Source organism: Etheostoma spectabile, chromosome 7, assembly GCF_008692095.1.
Source record: "Etheostoma spectabile isolate EspeVRDwgs_2016 chromosome 7, UIUC_Espe_1.0, whole genome shotgun sequence".
Lineage (NCBI taxonomy): Eukaryota > Metazoa > Chordata > Actinopteri > Perciformes > Percidae > Etheostoma > Etheostoma spectabile.
The window spans coordinates 15,234,719-15,257,893 of NC_045739.1; the positions used below are offsets into that span (position 1 = coordinate 15,234,719).

The 23,175-nt window shown below is 38.6% G+C and overlaps 4 protein-coding genes and 1 long non-coding RNA gene across 7 annotated transcripts in view; 2 read left to right on the forward strand and 3 right to left on the reverse strand.

Moving 5' to 3' along the window:
* Nucleotides 1-876: 876 nt before the first annotated feature.
* Nucleotides 877-7,666, forward strand: bpifcl (BPI fold containing family C, like). The gene is made up of 16 exons (XM_032521681.1): nt 877-1,051; nt 1,214-1,326; nt 1,514-1,625; nt 1,751-1,882; nt 2,946-3,101; nt 3,188-3,251; nt 3,395-3,455; nt 3,636-3,727; nt 3,939-4,115; nt 4,201-4,260; nt 5,279-5,446; nt 6,138-6,205; nt 6,292-6,334; nt 6,426-6,486; nt 6,843-6,919; nt 7,030-7,666. Exons 2-16 carry the CDS (start codon nt 1,227-1,229, stop codon nt 7,084-7,086), a joined length of 1,428 nt encoding a protein of 475 aa, XP_032377572.1. The 5' UTR covers nt 877-1,051; nt 1,214-1,226; the 3' UTR covers nt 7,087-7,666.
* Nucleotides 7,667-7,889: 223 nt separating this feature from the next.
* On the reverse strand, nt 7,890-13,836 carry LOC116693009 (PRELI domain containing protein 3B). The gene is made up of 6 exons (XM_032521682.1): nt 13,570-13,836; nt 12,374-12,542; nt 11,896-11,985; nt 10,296-10,366; nt 9,955-10,057; nt 7,890-9,850 (listed from the first exon to the last, which is right to left on the reverse strand). Exons 1-6 carry the CDS (start codon nt 13,599-13,601, stop codon nt 9,734-9,736), a joined length of 582 nt encoding a protein of 193 aa, XP_032377573.1. The 5' UTR covers nt 13,602-13,836; the 3' UTR covers nt 7,890-9,733.
* Nucleotides 13,837-13,860: 24 nt separating this feature from the next.
* atp5f1e (ATP synthase F1 subunit epsilon) lies at nt 13,861-15,654 on the forward strand. Its single transcript, XM_032521683.1, has 3 exons — nt 13,861-14,076; nt 14,435-14,559; nt 15,495-15,654. Coding segments are annotated over exons 1-3 (159 nt in total). The 5' UTR covers nt 13,861-14,044; the 3' UTR covers nt 15,497-15,654.
* On the reverse strand, nt 15,287-15,469 carry LOC116693013 (uncharacterized). The gene is made up of 2 exons (XR_004332830.1): nt 15,382-15,469; nt 15,287-15,320 (listed from the first exon to the last, which is right to left on the reverse strand). It is a non-coding gene; the product is annotated as an uncharacterized LOC116693013 (long non-coding RNA).
* A 75-nt stretch (nt 15,655-15,729) lies between the features above and the next one.
* Nucleotides 15,730-23,175, reverse strand: part of si:dkey-11f4.7 (piezo-type mechanosensitive ion channel component 2) — a 29,895-nt gene continuing 22,449 nt past the window's right edge. The window contains exons 33-45 of one of the 3 annotated variants that reach the window (XM_032521679.1): nt 22,944-23,151; nt 22,439-22,574; nt 22,142-22,289; nt 21,825-22,039; nt 21,042-21,200; nt 20,697-20,844; nt 20,180-20,368; nt 19,114-19,206; nt 18,343-18,512; nt 17,688-17,804; nt 17,327-17,406; nt 16,904-17,123; nt 15,730-16,782 (exon numbers count right to left, since the gene is read on the reverse strand). In XM_032521679.1, the coding sequence (XP_032377570.1) occupies nt 16,527-16,782; nt 16,904-17,123; nt 17,327-17,406; nt 17,688-17,804; nt 18,343-18,512; nt 19,114-19,206; nt 20,180-20,368; nt 20,697-20,844; nt 21,042-21,200; nt 21,825-22,039; nt 22,142-22,289; nt 22,439-22,574; nt 22,944-23,151 (2,139 nt within the window). In that variant the 3' untranslated portion in view covers nt 15,730-16,526. The remainder of the gene's footprint in view (nt 16,783-16,903; nt 17,124-17,326; nt 17,407-17,687; nt 17,805-18,342; nt 18,513-19,113; nt 19,207-20,179; nt 20,369-20,696; nt 20,845-21,041; nt 21,201-21,824; nt 22,040-22,141; nt 22,290-22,438; nt 22,575-22,943; nt 23,152-23,175) is intronic. The other 2 variants (XM_032521680.1, XR_004332825.1) reach the window with 2 other exon arrangements.

The window sequence follows — 23,175 nt, forward strand, 5'->3', positions numbered from 1 at the left end:
TTATTTTTGTGTTTTATCTCCCATCTTATGTCTATAGTAGTCCTCATTGGCTTGTTTGTTTTCTTGGTGTTTCAAGTGTCATTCTGGATGAAGTGAATTTAAAGTGCAAGCAAGTGGGTCCTAATTGTGTTATCTGAAAAATGTCTGTCTGATAATATTCTCTTCCTATTGAACTTGTTAATTGTGATTTAATGGAACTAATCATGGTGTGTGAGACAAAGAGTATTTGTTGAATTAAGAGATAAATAAATCAAATATTTTATGGCTGGTGATTCTAATGTTTCCTTGAAATGTAGCCAGGGGTAACTGAGTAGCCTTACTAATTTTACTTTCTCTTTTATTTTACTGGTCTATATTTAACTTCCTCTTAAAAAGGTTAATCAGGCTTCCCCTTTCTTCAAAGAACAGAATGCAGCTATATTTGACTTTTTAAACAATTTATGACAGGGTGTAGATGCCATGAAAAAAGCATGTAGCAGACTGCGTGAAAACCTGGCACTCTTGATATCGTAGTCAAAATGGCACCTCGAAGCATACCTGTGACTTCAGACTGTCAGTCAGCATAACAGAAGATCATTTTCACTTCCTCTTTTCTGTTAGTCAGACATGATAGGCATTTAATCTAAGTATAAGGGTGCTGTTGAAAAAAACATGTTTCTTTTAAAAATGACTTACATCAATCCACCTTCAAAAACACTGATCATGGCTATATTACTTCAGATTGTAGGAATATGTATTTCAACACTTCATATCCTGACATTGACTCTGTTTAGAATGTGATTTTTCTACACACTAACAATTATATGATTAATGCAGACAGAGCCAAATTAAACAATAGTTTCCTCATTTTACACACACACACACACACACACACACAAAACACACAAACCAATACAGAAGTCAAGGCTATAGTCAGATCTCAGTAAGTTTCACTTCTCAATTAAACAGGAAGTTGCAGATGAATAAATGACAAAGAAACAGTAAAGACGCTCGTTCAGGAGCTGACATTCAACTTGGCAAATACCGCATACTTCATCCTGCAGTATTTCAGGTATGCTACACAATATCACTACGACAAGTTTACTGAGATAAACGTTTTATTCTAATTTACATTTACACTGAAATGTGAACGTCTCAGTTGTCCTTTGACTGTGCAGTTGTGTAGAGACTTTCGTGCTCAAATGTTGTATTTGGTATATTGCTTACACCACAGGGGACCCAGGAAAATGCTTCCACCCTTGATAGTAATGTTCACGCTCATCTCTTTTACCTGTGGAGAAAATCCTGCAATACAAGTCACCCTGACTGACAAAGGGCTTCAGTATGGTAAGGCAAAGTTAGATGGTGTTATTCACACAGTTACATTTATTTAAACACAAATGAACTGCTTTGTGGGGCTTTAGATTGCTTTGTAGCTACATGAGTCTTTTCCTAGGGAACTCAACAAAAGTCCACATGAGACATGTTTCATTTACAACTCTTTAAAACTGTACACATGTGCTGTTCGTCCCAGGAAAGAATGTAGGTGCAGGATGGGTTCAGGAGAGGCTGAAGCTTGTCACTCTCCCTGACATCAATGGTAAAATCGGCTTCGGGATCATCAACATAGACTACACACTAACAGGGTAGGATTACAATTGACATTCTTGAATATGGAGGTGTCTTTTTTTTAACAGGCTACTTGGTTTAATTTATTAAACAATTTAGCGTTACTCAGACCTATCTATACTCTGCTCCCCATGTGCACCAGCATCACCATAACAAAGTGTGACTTGCCGCAGCCATCTGTTCAGTTCTATCAGGACGTCGGAGGTTTCAAGACATCCATCTCTGGCCTCAGTGTGGCACTATCCGGCGGGTGGATGACAAACTTTGGCATAATGTGAGTTTCCCCAGATCTCTGCCCATCACGTAAACTCCTAGATCATGGAGCCAGTAAGCTCTTCAATAAAGGTTTGTAGTGATATTTGTCAGATTTTCCAGTTGGACAAAAGACAAATCTTCAGAGCACCTGAAATAATCTAGTTATCTTAAAATAATTACTTAAATTACTTCAGTTTGAAATGTTGAAAGAGAACTTTACATTAAGGCTAATTGAGGAAGTGTTATCAAAATTCAAAATACCCTTTGTGTTTTGTCTGATGTCAATTAGAGAAGTGTGTCTCTTTAAAATGTATCGTGTCAATGTTTCCATTGCTGTATTGTTTAACTCCTCTACTCTTATGCGGAATATCGTTGGCCATTTTCTTACAGATGAGAAATCCACTTGTTCACTTATGCCACACCGTCCTCCTTTCTTTTTACAGTAAACTGAACTTATCTTTGTCAGTCTACAAGTCACACATTAATCATTACTATGTAGTGTAGTGTATGGTGTAGTGTCAGTCAGATTAGTTAGGTGTTGTGAGCAATGTAGACAGTGATCAGTTGTGTGTGTGATCAAAATAAAATGCATCTTAGAAACTGGCACAAAATGTGTTGCGCACATTCACACTCCAAAAGGAAGAAACTAGTGATTTTAGTGACTTCCTGTTTTTTCACACAGCACCATGAGACCACTTTGGGTATCAACGTATAACTACACTGTCCCAGTTTATGTGGAATGTGAAAGTAACAGTTTATTGGGGATATTTTTTGGCCAGCTTTAACATGCAGTTTATGTCAAAGTATATAGAATTAAGGAACAAAGTGAACAAGGCATATGGACTACAAAACTATCACTATTTTTTAATTGGCATTTGAATGTAACCTTTAACTTTTTTGACACCAGATTTATTATTTGGTCACTAATGATTGAAGTGTTAGCAAGCTGGTATGCAAACATTGATCCATTACCATTTAAATGTACTGTAAACAATAAAGGAAAGGCCGGGAAAGAAAAAAGAAGAAAAAAAAGAGATGTATGCATGTATACATGTTCACCAATTTGTACTGTGTCTTTTCAGACATGACGGGGGATCATTCAACATGGCTATATTTAATATGGATGTGACCTCTGTAGTGGAGCTGGGGAAAGATGCTAACGGGCATCTGTCTGTCACAAGTGTCCACTGTGATGCACATATTGGAGATGAGAACATACAATTTCACGGTGGAGCTAGGTACAGTAGAACAGAGATATTAAGAGAGAAGAGAAGGTGTGATACTGATTCCGGGATATAAGTCTTGCATTTTCATTTGTCAATAGTTGGATCGTCCAGGAGCTTGTGGATTATTTCAAGGGGCATATCAAGGGTGAAATAGAGGGCACAGTAAGTGTTTCTCTATATCTTTGTCACATTTATCAGTGGATGCTCTGTATATGCTGTATGGTCATCAGATCAGGTAAAATCTACTCTATACAGAGTTTTAGTTGTGAGCATTGCAGGATATTTGCCTTTTTTTCCCTCCATAGATCTGCCCTTATGTGAAGGAATCCATTGTAACATTGGAGTACCACCTACAGGCCATGAATGGTATTTGAAGCAGTTTACATCCTCTAACATGAAAAAATATATATGTCAAATATAATCAAAGCAAAATAATAACAAAGCAGTTACATAGTCTTTACTTTAAGCCAAAACTAACACTAACAGTCAGTAATTCAGATCTATAAATAGATCATTTAGTCTACAAATTATTTCTACTCTTATCAGTTTCCTTTGATGTGGATGAAGCCTTTACTTTTGACCTCTCTCTCACCGGCGCACCCCTCATTAATGCTTCAAGTATGAATCTGGGTCTTAAGGTAAGAAACACACAATCTAGCATCTAGTTTCCTACTGTGCAAGTCCCCTGACATGTGGCAAAATCATGTAAAAACACACCTACATGTCCAACACACTTCTATAACTATCGTCTATAATGAGGGCTTGTGCCAAAACCTGTGGAAAAAAAATACAATTACAACAATTGATAAAAAAAACTGAAATTGATCATTTGCAATGTTTTATTTAAAGGGAGAGTTGTACGATATCAAAACTCACACAGACCCTCCCTTTGAGGCCCAGCCTTTCACCCTGCCTGAGCAGCCGGGCTACATGTTGTCAGTGGGCCTGTCTGAGTTCACTCTGAACTCTGCCTCATATGGACTCTACTCCGCTGGATGGCTTAAGGCACTAATCACTGACAGCATGGTAAGTGCACCTGAAACTCAATCGTTGATCACTTTCTGCTCTAAATCTATGTCTGTGTTTAAGAAACGTTGTTTTGTTTTCTCAGATACCTCCACACTTCCCTGTGCGCCTAAATACCAGCTCAATGGGGCCTTACATTCCTCAGGTACGTGTCAATCTGGATCAAGGTCACACATAGCAACGATGACGAGTTGTATTAACTCACAGTATAAATAGCTTTATGTCAGTCAGCATTCACCCAGTGTCACAGATCGGGATTAACTTAGTTTTTCTTGTGATTAAATGTGATTAATAAAAAATACAGGGCACACTGAATAATGTAGGTATGATTATTTAACAATTAAGTTCCTGTTTGCATTATATTGTACTTGTATCTACATTTATCAACTGACTAGGTGAAAAAGTTGCTGTAATGCCAAAGCCATCAAGAACACTACAACTCTGCTGAAACTGCATTTATATTTAGTATTCAGAAAGGAGTACTGCTTCTGAAATGTATTATTGTACCTATAAAACAGATTTATAACATATTTTCATAATTAATTCAGTGATCAAAAATTACAATGGGTCTTTAAACACATGTGCCATATTCCTCTTTATCTTGATCTAAGTTACTGATTACTTACCAACATGTTCCTTCCCTACTAGTCCACTTTGCAACCAGCGCTCAAATAAGGACGTCCAATTGACACAAAGATGCAGCGTCTGGGACAATTCCCAGACAGCAGAGAAACTCATTACAAATTAAATTATTACTGCATGTGTCATGGAATACATATTTTACTCATTATCAAAGACTGTGATGCAGAGAAGGCCGTCACCAAGAAAAGTGTGTTTGCAGAACATTATGATGTCACAGTGACATTGACATTTTGACTTTTTTTAAATTAAATTGCACAGAGGAATAAAAAATCATTGTGCTTGATTCTTTGGCTCAAAGTGGTCTACAAATAGTCAATCCGGTTGGGATCCAAATCGTGGCTGCACATAGACCCTGTAAAAAAAAAATTAAACTACATTTTAAGTTAACATGTGTCTATTTTAAACTTCCTGATCATGTCAACTGTTCACAACGATTTACTCTGTACTATTCATGAAAACATGTTAAGTTGTCATAATATTACAGAACTGAATGTTTACCAACCCCCTTTTTCATACTGCAGCTTCCCAAGATGTTTCCAGGTCTGCTAATGAATCTGCACATTTATGCTAGAGAGTTGCCAATGTTTTCCTTCCATCCCGGTGTTGTTAAACTGGGCTTTCCGGGCGCTGTTAAAGCTTTCGCCATCCAGCCAAATGGCACCCAGACCCCACTGTTCAAACTCGATGTTGTGAGTACTTTTGTGTTCTCAATATGCAAGTGTCTTTGTTTTTACTATGTATGTCAAAAATGCATCAAAGTAGTTATCTGGATTTTGAATAAGTACATTAACACCTTGTAAATGTAAATGTAAATGTAAATGTAAATGTATTTTATTTATATAGCACTTTACAACAACCGATAAGTGAACCAAAGTGCTTCACAACATATAAAACCACAGATTTAAAACAACAATACACCACTAACAAAAATTACAATAATGAATGAGAAAAGTAAGAAAAGATAAAAAATAAAAACAATACAATAAATACAAATGTAGGATTGTAGGAGCCTAGTATGGCGTTATATTTGTTCCGCAATCTTGAACGCACCCTGGTATGTCTTGAGCACAAAATACATGCAGGTGTTTGTGTGTTCTGGACAACAAGTCACTTCATTGTAATGTTGATGTCATTATTCAGTCATTAAGTAGCTGTGCACTACCCCATGCAAATAAAAAAATATAAATAAATAAAAAGAATTATATATCAAGTAACAATGCTAAACATTTCCTGGCTCCCGTTCTCAAATGGGAGATTTATGACATGCCATAGACTAAACAATGAATTGATCAACTAGGAAAAACAACAGTTAAAATGACAGTTAAATGATAATTAAAATATTGATTGGTTGCAGCTGTAATTTAAACCTCTTTCTTTCAGGACTCAAAATTCAGTGGTAAAGTGCAGATTGTTGGTGGAAGACTGAACGGCTCCATGTCATTGGATAAGTGAGCATCACCACAAAACACACACCTGTGCACGAGTTTCCAAACTCAAAGTTAAAGCAATAATGATTTTCCCTTCTTCTGAACAGTTATACACTGACACTGGCGGCGAGTGAAGTGGGACCTTTTAAGGTACATAACTTAATCACAATACATGTTATATGTGTGCACAAACTGAGGAGAATCAAACGTTGACTGTGTGGAATCCCGTTTCTCTTTGTAGACCGATACTTTAGAACGCTTTGCGAGGCTGGGAATGATGATGGCCTTATCAAAACTGAATGGTGAGTCCCAGTTACATGTTTCTGTGTTCAATTTTCTGAGAGCATGACATGAAAGATTAGTAGCTCCACTCCAATCATCACTTCGGCTCCATAAAAAAAAATATTACTTTGTTTGTTTGTTTTCTTTCTGCTTTGCTCGAGGACATCTGCACAGAAATTGGCAGTGTAGGCTTGTTTTATTATTCCACTCTTCTTAGGAAAAAAACAACTAAATGCTTATAATGTTCAGCACAGAGAAATACAACACATTTTGATCTTTAGAATATCCCCATACAATGCTGATCCAACATACTCAACATAATGTATAATGTGTGCTCTACATTGTCCTTGTTTTGACATTTACTTTTCTGTTTCAGTGGCACTGAACAAAGGTGTTGATTTACCCAGAATGAGACACGCACAGCTGGTTAACACACTTCTGAGTGTGGAAGAGGTCAGTGTTAGTGAAACTATTACATAGTAGTAGTTATTATGTAATATATTATATTTTATAGTTAGTGCAGAAAGTGTTGTTGGGCTGACCATTGTCTTCATTCCTAACAGGGATTCATAGCCGTCTCTTCAGATGCTCAGGTGCTGACAGACAGAGGCTTCAACTGACAAACATCGAAACTTTAAACAAGTAAACAACCTGGATTTGTTTACATCTACAGCCTTATAAAGTGGTATTCAGCCTCAAATCTGATCTTTTTTAACACAATGTACTAACATTAAATATATTCTTGAAAGTGCATTTCGACTGTTTTAATGTAAACAACAAAACATAGCTAATTCAATGGGTTGAAAATCTTATACATACAGTATATAATTTCCATTAGACAGAGAAAAAGTGTAAATTTCATTTTAAAGCCAATTTTATATGATTTGCATTACATTATTTTCTCTTTCAAACACCTCTCATGACTTAAGGTTTTGTTTGTAGAAAAATTAGACAATTATGGTCTGTTGCAGAATGCTGTAAGAAATAGGCCATTGTTCATACTACCACCAGAGGGCACCGCATTTAAAATATACAGAAATGTTTTAGAAATACAAGGTCAGGATTGTACAGTAGTACTGGATGGGGGAATAATTCAAATGTTATGCAATCTTTGATCCCCAGGAATAGGAATATCTTCTTTTATCTGCATTTATCAATTAAGAACCAATTTAGTGGCATTGTGAATAAATGATAAATTTGTTTTTGTCATTTCTTACATCATGGTAGACTCAACAACTGCCAGGAGGCAGTTACCTGCTACAATATATACATTTTAGAGAAATATTACCAATCGAACATAATGCCTCTCGTTGCACACTGGACAGGTTGATAAAAAAGGGTCCACGTTTTTAGGTTCAGGAAATATACACCTCCAGAGTTCAAAAGGAAGTTTTACATTTTACAAAACAGCATAGCCACCATATTCATGAAACAATGACATCTCTTTATTTTGAAACTTTTCATTCTTTAGATTCTGTTACATGTTCACATTCTTGGAATGTAACCACCAATATATAAATGTAAGCCTATTTACAGCCACTGTTCCTAAAATGTTCCCCATAGAAAAACATCACTTTTCAGTCATAAAATGAGACACTGAGGATACGGACTGTCTGATGGATGGGTTAGGCAGCAGACCGGACTTAAACGGAGTGATTTTTAGTTAAACATAAGTTAAATTATGAGAAAGCTTTTCAAATGAAGCAGGTGTGACTATGAGATCTATTTAACGGAGACAATCACAGACAAGCAGGATACAAACTGCAGAGCATCTTATGACGCGTGATGCTGAGCTCCATTAACAGATGCTGTAAATTAGCTTTCGCTGTAACACAAACCCTATTGATGTAAACTTCAGTTTTCAGACCTATTCTAATCAAATGTTGAGAAGAAAGAAATGGGAAGAATGAAGAGTTACAAAGTAATGGAAATGACGCTTAAAAATACCATAAGCTAACAGATTTTAAAGTCAATTTACCAGCCAATGTCAATGTTCACTAATATACTATAAATAACACCATCTTTAGACAGTATGGAAATAGAGCATACAGAGTGGATTTCTTCATGATCAGTGTTTTGGGGTATTAAATCTGTAGTTATTTTTAATCTTCACGTTTGAACACAACCCAGCAGAGCTCCTCCTGTAACACTGGTGAATGTTCACAACACATCAAAACGCTGGTCAGCTGCCTACATGTTGCACAGTACTCACTTATTTTGCAGCGCTACACTTTAAAGACTTCCTGCCTTTTAAGTGCATTTATGTACACATGCTGCAAATAAGTTAATATTCATGTTTGCACATTCTTATAATGTAACACTTCACACCACACAGTTTGAGAAAATACTAACAAAGGCAAGAGACTTTAAGAAATCAAGTCATTTGTCCCCAGCACAAGACCAGAACATCTGAAGACCAGTCCACCATGCTGGTAGACTTCCACCAGATGGAACACAATCTAATTTTGATTTGGACAAGTACAGTTTGCGACAGCACCGTGTAACTACACACACAAACTGGCTTTTCTGTCTTGCAACTTTATCTGAACTGATTCCTCTGAGCTGCACCACTTTCTACTACTAACAGATCCCACTGCAGCTCGCTGAATATCCATCTGAGAGAAAGTCCAGGTGGGGCAGAAACCACCAGACACAGGGCAGCGGAGACTAGAAGGCCGGAGCTTTGAAATCACAAGGCTACTGAAGCAGTGGTAACTTTGTTGTAGCATGTTGGCATTGGTGATTTTCTTCTCTCTTTTTTTTTAAATATAAATATTTTAGTCCGTTCTGCTGTACAAATCAAGGTTAGCTAATCCAAGAAAAGATTTGTGGAAAAGTGACTTCATTTTAGGATTTTGATTTAGACTTCAAACCTGCTTGCAAGGATATGAAAACAATAAAAAGAGATGAAAAGTTCACAATGAAAGGGAGAAAGAAGAAATTAATGAGAGGTGAAGGCACAGTGTATATTTAAAAAGAAAAAAAGAGCTTTAACATCACAAGATTGAGTCCTATGAGCTTCAAGTGCAATCAAATTCAAGCCACTTTTTTTCTTTTTTTTAACTGTCATCAGCTCAACGCTCCCCGTCACTACCTGCAGCAAACACGTTGATATAGACTACTGAGGAGGGACAAACACATTCAAATGAACGTATGGCCAAAGGATAGGGCTGTGGTTATCAGGGTGTGCTGGCAGATAAGGTGAGAGGAAGTCTGAGAGGTCCATCGGTTCGTTGCGGTGGAGAAATCAGCAGGGGAAGGCCGGGATCATTTGTCTGCAACAGCGGCTGCCATTGGAGCACGTATAGTACCACGAGCTGTTGCTGCCAACTCCTCGATTTCTGTGTTTAATCGTCTGATAACCCACTCCATTGCCTCCCGACCCTGAGACATACAGATGGGAGAACATTAGAAAACAATGTGTAGTGACAAACATCGTTATGAAAAGATCCCAGTAAGGGTAATCGAGAGATTTTCAGGAGCGTCACCTTCCCGGCGTTGACGGAGATGGTCTTGGCCATGAGACCTTCGAGGTAGCTGCTCAGACTGATACCTTTCACACTGATCAGAGCCTCTTGTGTCAGCACCGTTCTGAACACACAATAGGTCACAGTCAACACAATGTTAAATCTATTTGAGCCATTTTATAATCTTCCACATAAAACTACAAAACATTTTTGAAGACAAAAGCCATCAATCATTTTAGTTCATAAACTTGAAAAAATACACATTAAGGACAAAACCAGAAAAAATAATAATATTGACAATAATCATAGTAAATATTACAAGTGACATTTGACGTTTACAAAAGAAAATCCAAGTCATTTACTTCTCAGGATCCTGTGGATGTGGCTTGTACGTCAACTTCTCGTCCACAGATACCAGGTTAGTGAAGGAGATCTGGATAGACAAAATAAAGCGTGCGTCAGTCTTTGTCTCGAACTTAAAATATTTACATTGTCTACAGGCGTTTCCGTAAATGTAACAGCAGCTGCAGTGAGAACAGAGCCATAAAGCCCCAGACAATGAGCCTCTTGCTTGTACATCGATGATCACACTAAGCAGTCAAAAGACGGTGGTTATCAACGTGGTGAATCAAGCCAGGGTTTTCTAATCAAGCCATCAGCGTGTTCGAATAAAAAAGGGGAAGGGTACTGGCAGCAGAGCTAACAGCAAAGTGAATTTCCTCATTGTGGGATTAATAAAAGGATTTTGAATCTTGAAAAACTGTTAGACAAATACGGAGCAGTTAAACACACCATCCAGTAGTTGCAGCTGCCAAATGCAAATGAAAGCCAGCTGACACAGTTTGAATGTTTAAATTAATAGGCTCGTAATATCACTGCCCTGCAGAATGGAATGTAGCAACATGCACTGCTCCAAATTGAAGTGTATCAGATGCAGCTACAAATGCAAAAAAAAATCATGCCTTACTACAGTAGGACACAACACCACACACACACACACACACCACACACACCCACACACACACACACACACACACACACACACACACACACACACACACACACACACACACACACACACACACACACACACACACACACACACACACACACACACACACACACACACACACACACACACACACACACACACACACCACACCACCACACACACACACACACACACCCACACACACACACACACACCCACACACACACACACACACACACACACACAAACACCACTTCTAATAAGCAATTCACCAAACCAATACATTGGTACTACCTACATGACATCAAACAAACTTTCAAGAACAATCAGGAAGTAAAAAGTCAACTACAGCATTAGAGGACTTTATCAGTAGACTGTTTTACCAGATATAAAAGCTCCACTAGAAACACTACCTAAAGAAGTCCACAGATACACAACAGTTTCCCAACCATACATGATAAAGATGAGTCCATGTTTTTGTTAATTAATGCGGAAAATATTATTTGAGTTCTTAAAAAAGTGAACAGTGCTGCTGTCGCCAGAGGTGCGCAAGAAACAGCAGCTTACCTTCATTGTGATTACGTCAGAAGCTTATGGTTTAGTTCTGTTTCCTCTGTCAAGTTTATGACTAGCGTTACAGTTTGTTTTGCTGCTGAACTCTGATGATGATGATGATGATGATGATGATGATATCAGCTACAGTGCAATTACTGCATGCATGGAAACGTTTATAAGCAGCCTCTCTAATCAGAAAGTAAATCCTTTAACAAAACCCTCATACATTAATACACTACATTTAAAAAACAAACATCTGTACAAAAAAGATAAAGAGTCTGTGTATTTGTTTTCTTTCTTAAGAAAATACTTGCACTCATGCTACTGTACATAAGATAGAGTATCACCTTGTCTCACTTCAGCAGTTCTTACTGAAAGTGTAGTTATTAACAATGCTTCCTGTCAACACTACTTACATTTGTAGATTTTAGCTCAAAGCTCTTCTCTTTGGGGTCCACCACTGAATGTTCCTGAACATAAGTGCATGTTCTTGTTACCCCGATGATCTGCAAGAGAAAGAAATCCTTACATTAAGCTGTTTGAGATAAGACAAGCACAAAACCTTTCCTAAAAAAGTGGGATGTAAGGACTCTTAAATGAACATCCGTGTTGATGTTGAGCCCTGACTGTCTTAACATATCACAGAACAAGCATGAAAATTGTTGTCTTGTATTTCTTTCCGAGGCCTACATATTTTAACTACTGAGTCATGTGTTTTGAATTTATTTAGCTTGAGAGGGACAGCAGGTCCAACAATCAAATCTGGGCAGAGAGTTTATTTACAACAGCAATCGGAAAAAGGTCAAACCATAAACGCTGTCATGATGGTCACAGACCATCATCAAAATTGAAGCATCACTGCAGCTTAATCCCTTCTCTCATCATCCAACTTACAGACTTGGCCATAGAGGGGAGTCCCCACTCAGTGCTGAGCAGTCGCGTGCTGTGTAACCGTCCCTCTGTGTCCACGCTTCTGTCCAGAACATCCACACCAAACACACCGGGGTTCATGGGGTTGGGGTACTTTTGCATTGCCGCCTTGGTCACCGTCTCCCATGGATGGCTGTTAAAACCAACAGTAACTTAGAAACAGCAAGTTCCTTAAGGCCAGTTAACACTCTGGCAAGGCCCTGTAATGTTGTCAATGTTAACAAAAATCTGAAATATTTACATTATATTACAAATAGTAATGTCTTAAACCTGAACCCACCAATAAAACAAAATTGCAAATTCTCAATATTAAAGACTGGTGCCGAATAAAAATGGAGGAATCACTAAACTACTCGTCCAGTCATACTGACAGGAGGATGAACGCCCCCTTCTCCTGTCAGTGGTGATCCTCTTACATCATCATTAACATCAGGGATTTTAAGTAGAAACTTCTGAAAATCGACAAACATGTTCCGACCATTGTTATACGCGTATAACATTCCAATGGGCAAACAAACAAACAAATAAACGACAGATCACTGAATTTTCATCGCAGTGTCTGTCGTCTGCAGTCATCGTTATGTAACGTTGCGCTCATGATGATCGCGGTACATATTCTGCGGCAGATTTTGTCCCAGCGATTAAAACTAGACACATGGGAACCACACAAATCCCTTTCCCTTATAATACTCGTAGTTAAAACGTTTAAATAAGCTTTAATATGATGCACACGGCTGAGCAACAGCATCTGATAGTCAACGATAAGTTTGAGGCTAACAGCAAAGAGCTAGCTAGCTAAAGCACTTTACGCTACTTCTAGGGAACCAAAACCAACAAGTGTAACGTTAGCTAGATAACTAGATAGCTATTTGTTGAAGGAACTTCAAAACATAACCCGAATAGGTCACATTTACTAAATGTAGTCACTTACATGAACCACAAACAGTTAGCTAGCTGGTTAGATAACTTTCCAGCAGGGTCTTTGTTTGAAGTTACCGATGCTGTTGCAACTTATGTGCAACCTTATATCAGCTAAGGAGGCTAAAGTTAGCAGCTCCGCCCCAGCAGACGTTACGGGAAACCCACAAACATCACACGAAAATAAACCAGTTACTAAACAAACGTGTATAATACATCCCCACGGACAGAACGATACTCACTCGAAAATGTGCTCTGACGTCCAGATCTTCATTTTGTTAGGCTTTATGTCAGGGCTCGGGAGCCTTGGGAGCCGGGTGCCTAATGACAGCGTGACCGAGGTTAGGAAGGAAGGAGCAGCTGAAGGAGAAAACCTTTAATGGACGACACTCCCCTGGTGGCAGAGACAAGTGCTGCACTCTGACATCCAGAACATGCTGTAGGTGCCAGTTATTTTACAAACGTCTTTTTAACCTTTTTAACTTGTCAAATATGGTATGGTTTGCATTTACAAACAACCGAGTGCATTATAAGATTTCACCATAGACAGTTAACCAAACTCAGAAGAGCAACACATTGACAGGAGGCGGGACAAGCGACCGCGAAATCTGTCAATCATGATAAAGCACTGTTCTGGGCAATACAAATAACAGCGTGCCTCAAATTACGTCATCACGCACATATCCGACCTGTCCTTGAAGCCACAACACAGGCAAGATGGTCGCATACTGGAGACAGGCAGGCCTCAGGTAATAATTACATACAAATGTATAGCTTTCTAGGTAGCTTTGTGTTAATATGTATTGGTTATAATAACGGAATACTTACACAAATTCCTTGTTATTCCGTCGATTAAATCCCTCAGGGTGCGACATAGCTAGCTAGCTAACGTACTAACGTTACAATAGCTCTAGTCAATTTTTCCACCCATGCTTTTAACTTACGGTGCCAACGTTAAGTTAGCTGATAACCGTACAATATGGGACTCTTTCTGATAATGCATGGGATACATTATTTGTTATTTAAAAAAACAGTTGTTTTTCTTTCACTGTCAGTAATGTTTGTCCTTTAGCTTTAGCATGCGGCTAACAAGTGTGTCCTCTGCAGCTACATCCGCTTCTCCGCTATCTGTGCTAGCGTGGTGCGGGCTGCGATGAAGCCGCAGTTCAAAGCCGAAGCATTAAAGGCCGCAGAAGCCAACGTCAAAGTCCTGAAAACCAAAGCAGCTGCATGTAAGTTTCCAGCACAGAAAGTCTGATCACATTTGCACATAAATGCATCATCCCCAGTTTCAATGAGAGGCAACTGTGACATTGAGTGGCGACAGAGTGCAGTTTTTCAGCGGTGAGAGAAATCTTCAGAGCATTTAGATAACAAGCAATATTAGTGTTCCAATGTTCCATTACAAGTAGAAGTCTTGCTTCATAAATTGTATGAAAGAACAGAAGTATCAACTACATTTCCATACAGTAAAGTATCAACAGTGACCTTACTTATTTAGCAGAATGGCCTAGTGCTGTATTGTTATATAGTATTCCGTGTTAGCAGCGTTTTGTTTTGTACCTAATCAAGGTGGAGATCATTTGTACAGTAACTAATTCATGTACTATTGAGTAGTTACATCTGCAACAATGCATCATCTCCTTTTTAGATGAGTATTCTGGAAACACGATTAACACGTTTTGTATGCAAATTGTTAATCTCCAAAGTACTTAATAATTAGTGGATTACCGGTTTTGGTTTGAATGAATCTGGCACACAGCGGTCCTTGATACATGGTTACTTGCCAACCAAAGTTTGTGTAAAAGTATTCTAGATCAATGATTCCTATATTTTTTTCATATCATCTAAACTGATGTACAATACTTAAATGACCCCACTTGTGATGTAAAGAGATTGCGTTTGATGTTACACCACTGTAGGTGTCTGCACATTACTACTGCTCATAGCTCATTTTTGCACCCCTTTCTGTGCAAAGTTGGACTTTGGGAGTCTTTCCAATTTCTGTCATCCAAATTAATGTTAGAAGCTGAAAGTTTACTGTCCGAGTAGACCAACTCTAAACCTGTAGTTACTGATGTGAATAATTCTCTTGTTCTGTTTGGCATGCCACATCATTTTTATGACATTTTCAGTAATGTTTTTATCCTTTCTATTTTCCCTCCAGGATTTGACAACGAGATGTAGTTTTTTCCTTAAGTTTTGAGGTCCTGTCCTGAGCACTGTGGAAAAGAGAGAGAAGAACATCAAGATGACCTGAATGAAATTGCAGTGACTTTTCCCTTTTCATTTGTTATTATAATTGTATTAAAGATGGATATTGGAAAATACATTTTGTTCCCTTGTATTTTTGCCTTGTTGAACATAGTATTCACAGCACCGCAGAGCGAGACATTCAAACATTTGTCTGACAATTTTATTTTGGTATAAATAAATCAGTGCAGTAGTCTACATAGTCATATACAGAACCATGGTATTTACAGAGGTATGTGTGTTGATCAGTAGTTTGACTATTCATTGATCCTGATAGAATTTAAAGTTGGGGAATAGGGTGCTGTATACAGTACATACACTAGTAAAAACCTGAATCCAAAACTAATAGAAATGCATGCATTGCCCAGTGGGCTGGAAATCATAAACAAAAACTAATAACTGTCAGGCATGTAATTCACATTAGTTGGTGTCTGGTAAAGTGCCTTATAAATTATGGTAAGATGTCAATGTTGGTATTCTGAATGATGCAGGCAAATAATAGAAAATGACTCTTTTTGCTAAAAGTTGATGTGTCCATAAACAACAACATAGGTGTCAGACAAGTAAATCCTACGTTGATGACCTCTGAAACCATAAACAAATCAGGAAACATGTTTTTGTCATTATGAATACTGGTATAGGTATCATCTGTGATTAGCTTTTATATAAGCTCTGACTGCTTTAGAAGAATTCTGTGCTTGCCCTTTCCATGAAGGTCAGAGAGTAGTCAGAAATGGAGCCAACATCTTGCTCAGGGGCACTTCAGCAGGGTTCTTGATTATAACTGGATCATTAATAACAAGTTCTTCCAGCTGAATGAAATGACTACTGCACCAAATATTATTTGCTCTAATACTGTTGAGTGATGGTAGTTCAGTGTGGACACATCCACAGGCGGTGTTTTGCCTTCCACGTCCCATACTATCAGATGGTATGCCACCAAACACTAGCTGTCTTTCTTCTCTCTGGTCATCTTGATCATGGTCTCCGGCGATCGGTAGAGGAAGATGAGTTTCTCAAACAGCGTCTCCTCCAGCTCCATCTCTCCCGTCTCTCGGACCACGAAAATGTCAGTGCAGAGCTTCAGGACCCGGTCCACACACGGCAGCTCCTCAAACATGATGGACCTGGAGATCCCGTTGAAGAACTCCCTGACAAACTTTCCGATGACCAGCACCACTGACATGTACAGGCCTACGATGCTGTGGTGAAGAGAAGAGGAGCCGAGAGAGTGGACAATTAGTCTCTGTGAGAGAAATATAACAGCTGAGTAGTTGGGAGAGCTTTACCGTCATAATTCAGGCGAGATGTCCTGTTACCTACCCGTGTCCAGCCAGAAAGCCCAGACTGGCGGGGCTGACTTTATCATTGAATATCACTATCTCTATGTTGTGACACTTGGAGAAGGTGAGAACTGGGGAGCACTCCTCCACCACCCACCACTGGCCTCCTTTTTTCTCTGACCCTTCGTTGACCTGCTGAAGTTTGACTGACATGGGCCTGAAGAAAGCAAGCGCCTGGAGGTCTGGGCGGTCGGAGTGCTCTGAGGGAAGACATGCAGGGATTAAATTAAACTGCATGTTTTAAACCAGAGATGGGTACAGGACAGAACACTCGGATAAGATGATAGATCGTCAGCTGATCCTTATCCAAGTTGGAGTCCTTTGGATATTATAAGTACAAGGCACTTATAATTTATAAAAAAAAATCTGTTGTATGGTCAATGTACAATAAACTGTGACTAACCTACTTTCATCCTAGTTGCCATTTTGGACTCTGGTCCTTTGGGACCCCTAAGGAACTTAGGCAGCAGAGAATGAATGAGCCTAAAGGAAAGAATAACATAGTTTAATACCTTTTGAGGTCATGTGGAGAAAATACTCAGCGATGTTGCGCAATGAGAAATCGTTGCTGACAAACATTATTTCAGCTCATGTAGTGCCATGCTTTCTGAAGTATTTTTACAATTGATGTTTTTTTTAATTTAATTCTCCAACATGAACATATCTAGTATAGACAGAACGGCATTTCAACACCAGAAGAAGACAAACAGTTATGATACAACCAAGTAAAAACCAACTGGTTGTGTGTGTTAACAGCAACTCACACAGGTTTGCTGCTGTTGCCATTGAGCATGTGGACTATCCCTTCCCTCAAGGCCTTGTCCTCAAACTTTACAGTGTGTTCTCCCACCGTCTCTACAATCATTGATAGGGACGCATTCCTGAGAAGGGATGGAGAGCAGCGTTTGTTCAGTGCTCTGTGCAAAATGCAGCCAAATTACCAATTTAATTTAAGAGATCTGCATAAAGAATTGAACATCTCAGATCTCTTTATTAATTTCAAATTAACCTTGATACATTTTTGAATTGCCCAAGAAATGAATAAGACATTATATAAATGGACACTTTTAATGCACAGATACAGTATGCTCTATGTGTAACTATTCACATCCATTCACACATCAATGGAGTCTGTATCTTAATCAGTTTAAGTACTTTTTTTCATATGTAAGAAAAATGAAGGGCTCACAAACTGGCCAAAATACAAAAGCAATTTTTTTTTTCTTTAAACAATAATGCATAAAAAATACATTTATCAGTGCTTGTCCATATTTGGGAATGTATTTCATTCCAATTCACCCATGACAACTCACAAAGACATTTACAAGACCACTGGATCTGCATTGCACTGTGAAACACACACACACACACACACACACACACACACACACACACACACACACACACATACACACTGACCTGAGCAGTGTCCAGCGTAAGGTCATGTATATATGAGAGGAGTTGCTGAGCTCCTGGATCATGGCGGCTCGACTGGCCGGGCTGATGTTCCACAGCAGACTGGCATCACTCTTGATCTTAGCAACGACAATGTCATCCGCCACATAGTTCATTATGAACTGCATGGCGGACTGGGAGAGAGAGCAGGGGATTATTGTAGATTTACAGTTATTTCAATAAATATTGTGTTTTATCAGCATTCTGAAATGAATCGAAGCCTCATCTCTCTATTTGTACGTGTCTGTTTCTTTTATCAATGTCTTTTATATCTTATGTAAAACATTTTGAAAGGTGCTTTACTAAATAAACATGCCTTGTCTATGGTTCTTATGCATTTGTCCACCAGGAGGCTCCAAAACAATGACTTCTTTACGCATCATACTGCAACTTTTGACATCCACATTGAAATACTGAATACTAATATTGAACATACATTAAAACTAGAGCTTCCTGGTGTCCAGACTTAATGAACATGATGTAGTATAACAGTTATGCTACACTTTAATTTGGAGAAACAAAAACATTCACAAAAAAATCATTAAAAAACATATATAGACAAGAAAAGACACACATGCATCCACAGAGAATAAGAGATGCGTTTATCATGGCCATAGGCAGTAATTGGTTAAGACAATTATTGCTTTGACATATACAATAGAAACAGAATACAGTTTCATCAATCATTGTCCCATTTCTGGTGCTCTCAGTTTTGTGTTTACAGTCAAATCTTACTGGATGGGTTGCGTAGACCTTGGTGAGTCGGTTGAATCCAGTTTCTGTGTATGGAACCAAGTTCTGCTCCTGGGCACTCATGGTGAACAGAGGCTGTGGAAACACAATCAGACTCACCCAAGAGTAACATTTACATTACACGCACACTAGAGATGAACAATGACTAGCACCTGAACTGCACAGTTAGAGTGCTGCCATGAAGTTACAATTTGTGGTTTTAAGGGAAATGATTTAATAACTGTTGGATGGATTATCATGAAACACCATTTCGTACAAACGTTCAAGTTCCCCTGAGTGTTCATCTAGCACCATCATCTGGTCAAAATGTCAGTTTATCCAACACTTTGGTTTATTTATTTTTTTGATTGGAAACTTTTTATTGGTTTTAAACATGTTACCATTGACAAATAGGGAAAATGTAAATATTCCTCACACAACTAGAAAAAAAAGGGCAACTCATGCATCAGTGCATGCATACACAATAAATGCCCACATGGACACCAGACAAGACCACTGTAACAAAAAAAACAATAAATATAGGAAAAAATAAATACATTTAAAATAAAACATATGTAGGAGGCTGTGAAACAGAGAGTTCTTGTATTGAGTATGAAGAGGGGGCTGAGCCTGTAGTTCATCACTGAAGGTCATTTATATGAAGAAAGTGAAGTGAAAAATGTTTTGCCATTTAACACTTTGGTTTATGACAAAAAAAAAATCATTGCATTCCCATTAGCCTCAGCTTTACTTTGTGTTTAGAGCTAATTAACAAATGTTAGCATGCTAACATGCTAAACTAAGATGGTGACCATGTTAAACATTACACTTGCTAAACATTGACATTGTTATTGTCATTGTACGCATGATGATGTTAACACTTAGCTCAAACCACACCTGCATTTCTTTTACTGTAGCACTTCAAGTAAGAGACTTTGCTGTTTCACCTTTTTCAAGCCAAAAACATTCAATGAATATTAGCGGCCAACTAGCTTTAGTGTTTTAGAATATAAGCATACACACACTAAAAGTTACAGTAGCACACAGTTTAATGTACTCTCATCCTGACCTCATATCCCGCGATGCTGAGCTGGATGGAGACGTCCACCGGCCGATTGGTCACTCCGGCTGCTGACTGCACCAGTGACATGAAGAGGAGCGGGAACCAGATGATGCTGATGAGAGCAAAGATTATGAATCCTCCCATCCCGTATTTCACCACCTTCTTCTTCTTCTGCCCTGGAGGGTGGGGGTATTTCTGGAAGAATTACAATTAAGTCACTCTAATTCTCAGACTATTAAATCTAAAATTTAAAAAAGGCAAATGTTCATCACAACTTATCAGATGAATCCCTTCAAACTGCACATTTTTTTGACCAGAAGTCATAAATTAAAGTGTGTTTAATCCATAGCTCCTCTTATTTTACAAGCTCTAAGCAGAATGAATTTAGTACTCTTACCTGAGAAATGACTATAATGATTAACTGGTCAGAAGAATAGTCATGAATAAATTATCTGTCAATACGGTAAGGTGTAGTAATAGTGCAGCAGGCAGTACAGTATGTGTACTACACGCTCTCAATTACTTTCTCAGACTCGCTCCAGCACTTGAGGATAAATATGTTTGCATAGATGTCTTCAACACAAATCCAACTGGAGAGAGACAGAGTGGTGTCAGTCCAAACCCAATCCATCACCGCTCTCAACTCTGTCAGGAAGGGAACTAAACGAAACCTGGAGAAGGAGAATTTATTAGGAAATTAGGAAATGGATATATTTTATTTTGTAATATGCACCATAAAAACTATTCTAAAAATGAAATACCAAACAAAAAATTTAAATTACACGTTAACACTCAATCGCACATGTAGAACGTGTGTCTTGTTAGTGGAGATATTTGTATTTATCAAAACCAGTAAATGTTGTATTACCCTTGGAAGAGGAAGAGGTTCAGGTAGTTGTAGTTCTTGGTGAGGAAGTTGCCCAGGATGCGGTTTGGGTAACCACATTTGATCTGGTAGGCGGACAGGCCGAAGTAGATGCACTTTACAAAGTACCAGAGCTGAGCAACAGGGTTCCTGTTGAACCTCCTGTGGAGCAAAAAAGACACGCTAATAGAAGGAGATATCCATGAACTTATCTAAGATCAGAATTTTGCTTTTTTTGTGTGTCTTTCTTCTTTTTTTCCCTCAATGATTTTTGATTCAAATTCTAAAATGAGTCTTATAATACTATAACTATAACTGGAATAACGTTTTAATAGATCAGTGTGTGTGGGTTCATTTTGTCAAGTTAGTATATTTCAAAACCGTCTAGATCAAGTAATCGATTTACTATCCTGAAATTGAATAGAAGATATTTATGAGGATGAAAACAAGCACACTCAATATGCGCTGTCATGATGTGTCACAAAAAAAATTTGATCTGTTTTTGCCCATTCCTTGATATTACTTTGGGAAATAATTTTCTATCTAGTCTTTTCTATCGCACAAATTTTTATAAAGCCTGTAGAGTAGGATAATTAGTTGTCTTCTACTGTACTGTACTGTATTTTAAACACTATTATACTTTTTTATGTGGTTACACAGCATGCCTGTAAATGTGATCTCAGTGTCCTTGTAGTTGGTCTTAATTATTCTTTAAATTGTTAACTCCACAGTCTAGGATAAGGTCATTTAACAACTAAGTCAAGAATGATAAACTTAGTTGATGACCTCTCTGTGACCCCGGGGAGGATGAAGAACATCCAGAAGTGTATGCCGAACACCAGCACCACCTGGAAAACACACTTTCCCAGCAGGGACTTCTTCAGGTATAGGGCCCGGTCTACTATCATGGTGCCGAACTGCATGAGCAGCATGACCAGGAAGGCCTCTGGAACCTGATCCTCCGACAGAGACTCTGTGATGTCGGTTGCTGCAGAATATTTCTACAGAGAGACAAAGACCAACATGATTGTGTTGTACTGTACAAAACATGCATTTTAAGTGTGCATATTGTTGGTGTGATTAGAGGCAGGGCAGACTCCTACCCCAAAGGCCCAGTATCCATATATAGTGACGATGAAGTTGACTACATCGATGAGAAACATGAGAGCGTAGACGTCACACACGGGACTGTAGTCTGGGTGGATGATGTCATAGAAAAACTGTCTTATGGGTAAGTAAATGTTAAGCGCGCTGTAGAAAAAAACAAACAGAATATGCAGCATCAAAACACACTTTTCTCCAAGCTGTCAGATTAACAAGCTCTATATTTTAGATTGTTACGGGAAAATAATCGGTAATATAACGGTAAAATGTCGTGAGCTTTGTCTGCAACAACGCACACTTCTACGATGGAAGCTTTGGCCTGTTGCATCCACGCTTTGATCTGCTGTCTGATCCTCTGCTTCCTGGTCAGTGGAGCCTTGTTTTGTTGCCGTCTCTTCTTCTTGCTGGGCTGCTTCTTGGACTTCACCTCTCCTGTACAAAAACATGAAACGTGACTTGTTAGTCAGGTATGGTGATTAATGTCATACAGCAACTATGAGAGACTAAAAAAGAACAAAAGACAACAGACAAGGAAGAAGTACAAGTCTCACACCCAAGGGTTGGGTCAGACTTGAATCAAAATATACCAAGCTATTCTGGGTGGTGATGGTGCACTGGATATGACACATGCCTTTGGTACGGGAGAGCCAGGTTCAATTCCCAGGGCGATATATAATCCAATGTTTCCCTGAGCAAGACACTTAAGCCCTAGTTGCCCCAGAGGCGTGCAGCCTCTGATATATAGCAATTTTAAGTCATATTGGATAAAAGCGTCAGCTAAATGACATGTAATGTTCTGACCATCAGATTCTGCTGAGTCGCCTCTCTTTCGTCTACAGAATATGGAGGTGGTGGAGGATTGGAGAGGGAGGAACTTCAACCGGCGTCGAGTTTTGTCTTTGCAGCCCGTGTTATCTCCTCCTGTCATCTTCTTCTTGTCAACTTTCCTCTTCATTTTCTTGAAAAAATCAGGCATCTCAACTTCTTTGTTGTCCCACAGGCCATGGCACTGTGCAGTCACGGACAAAAACAG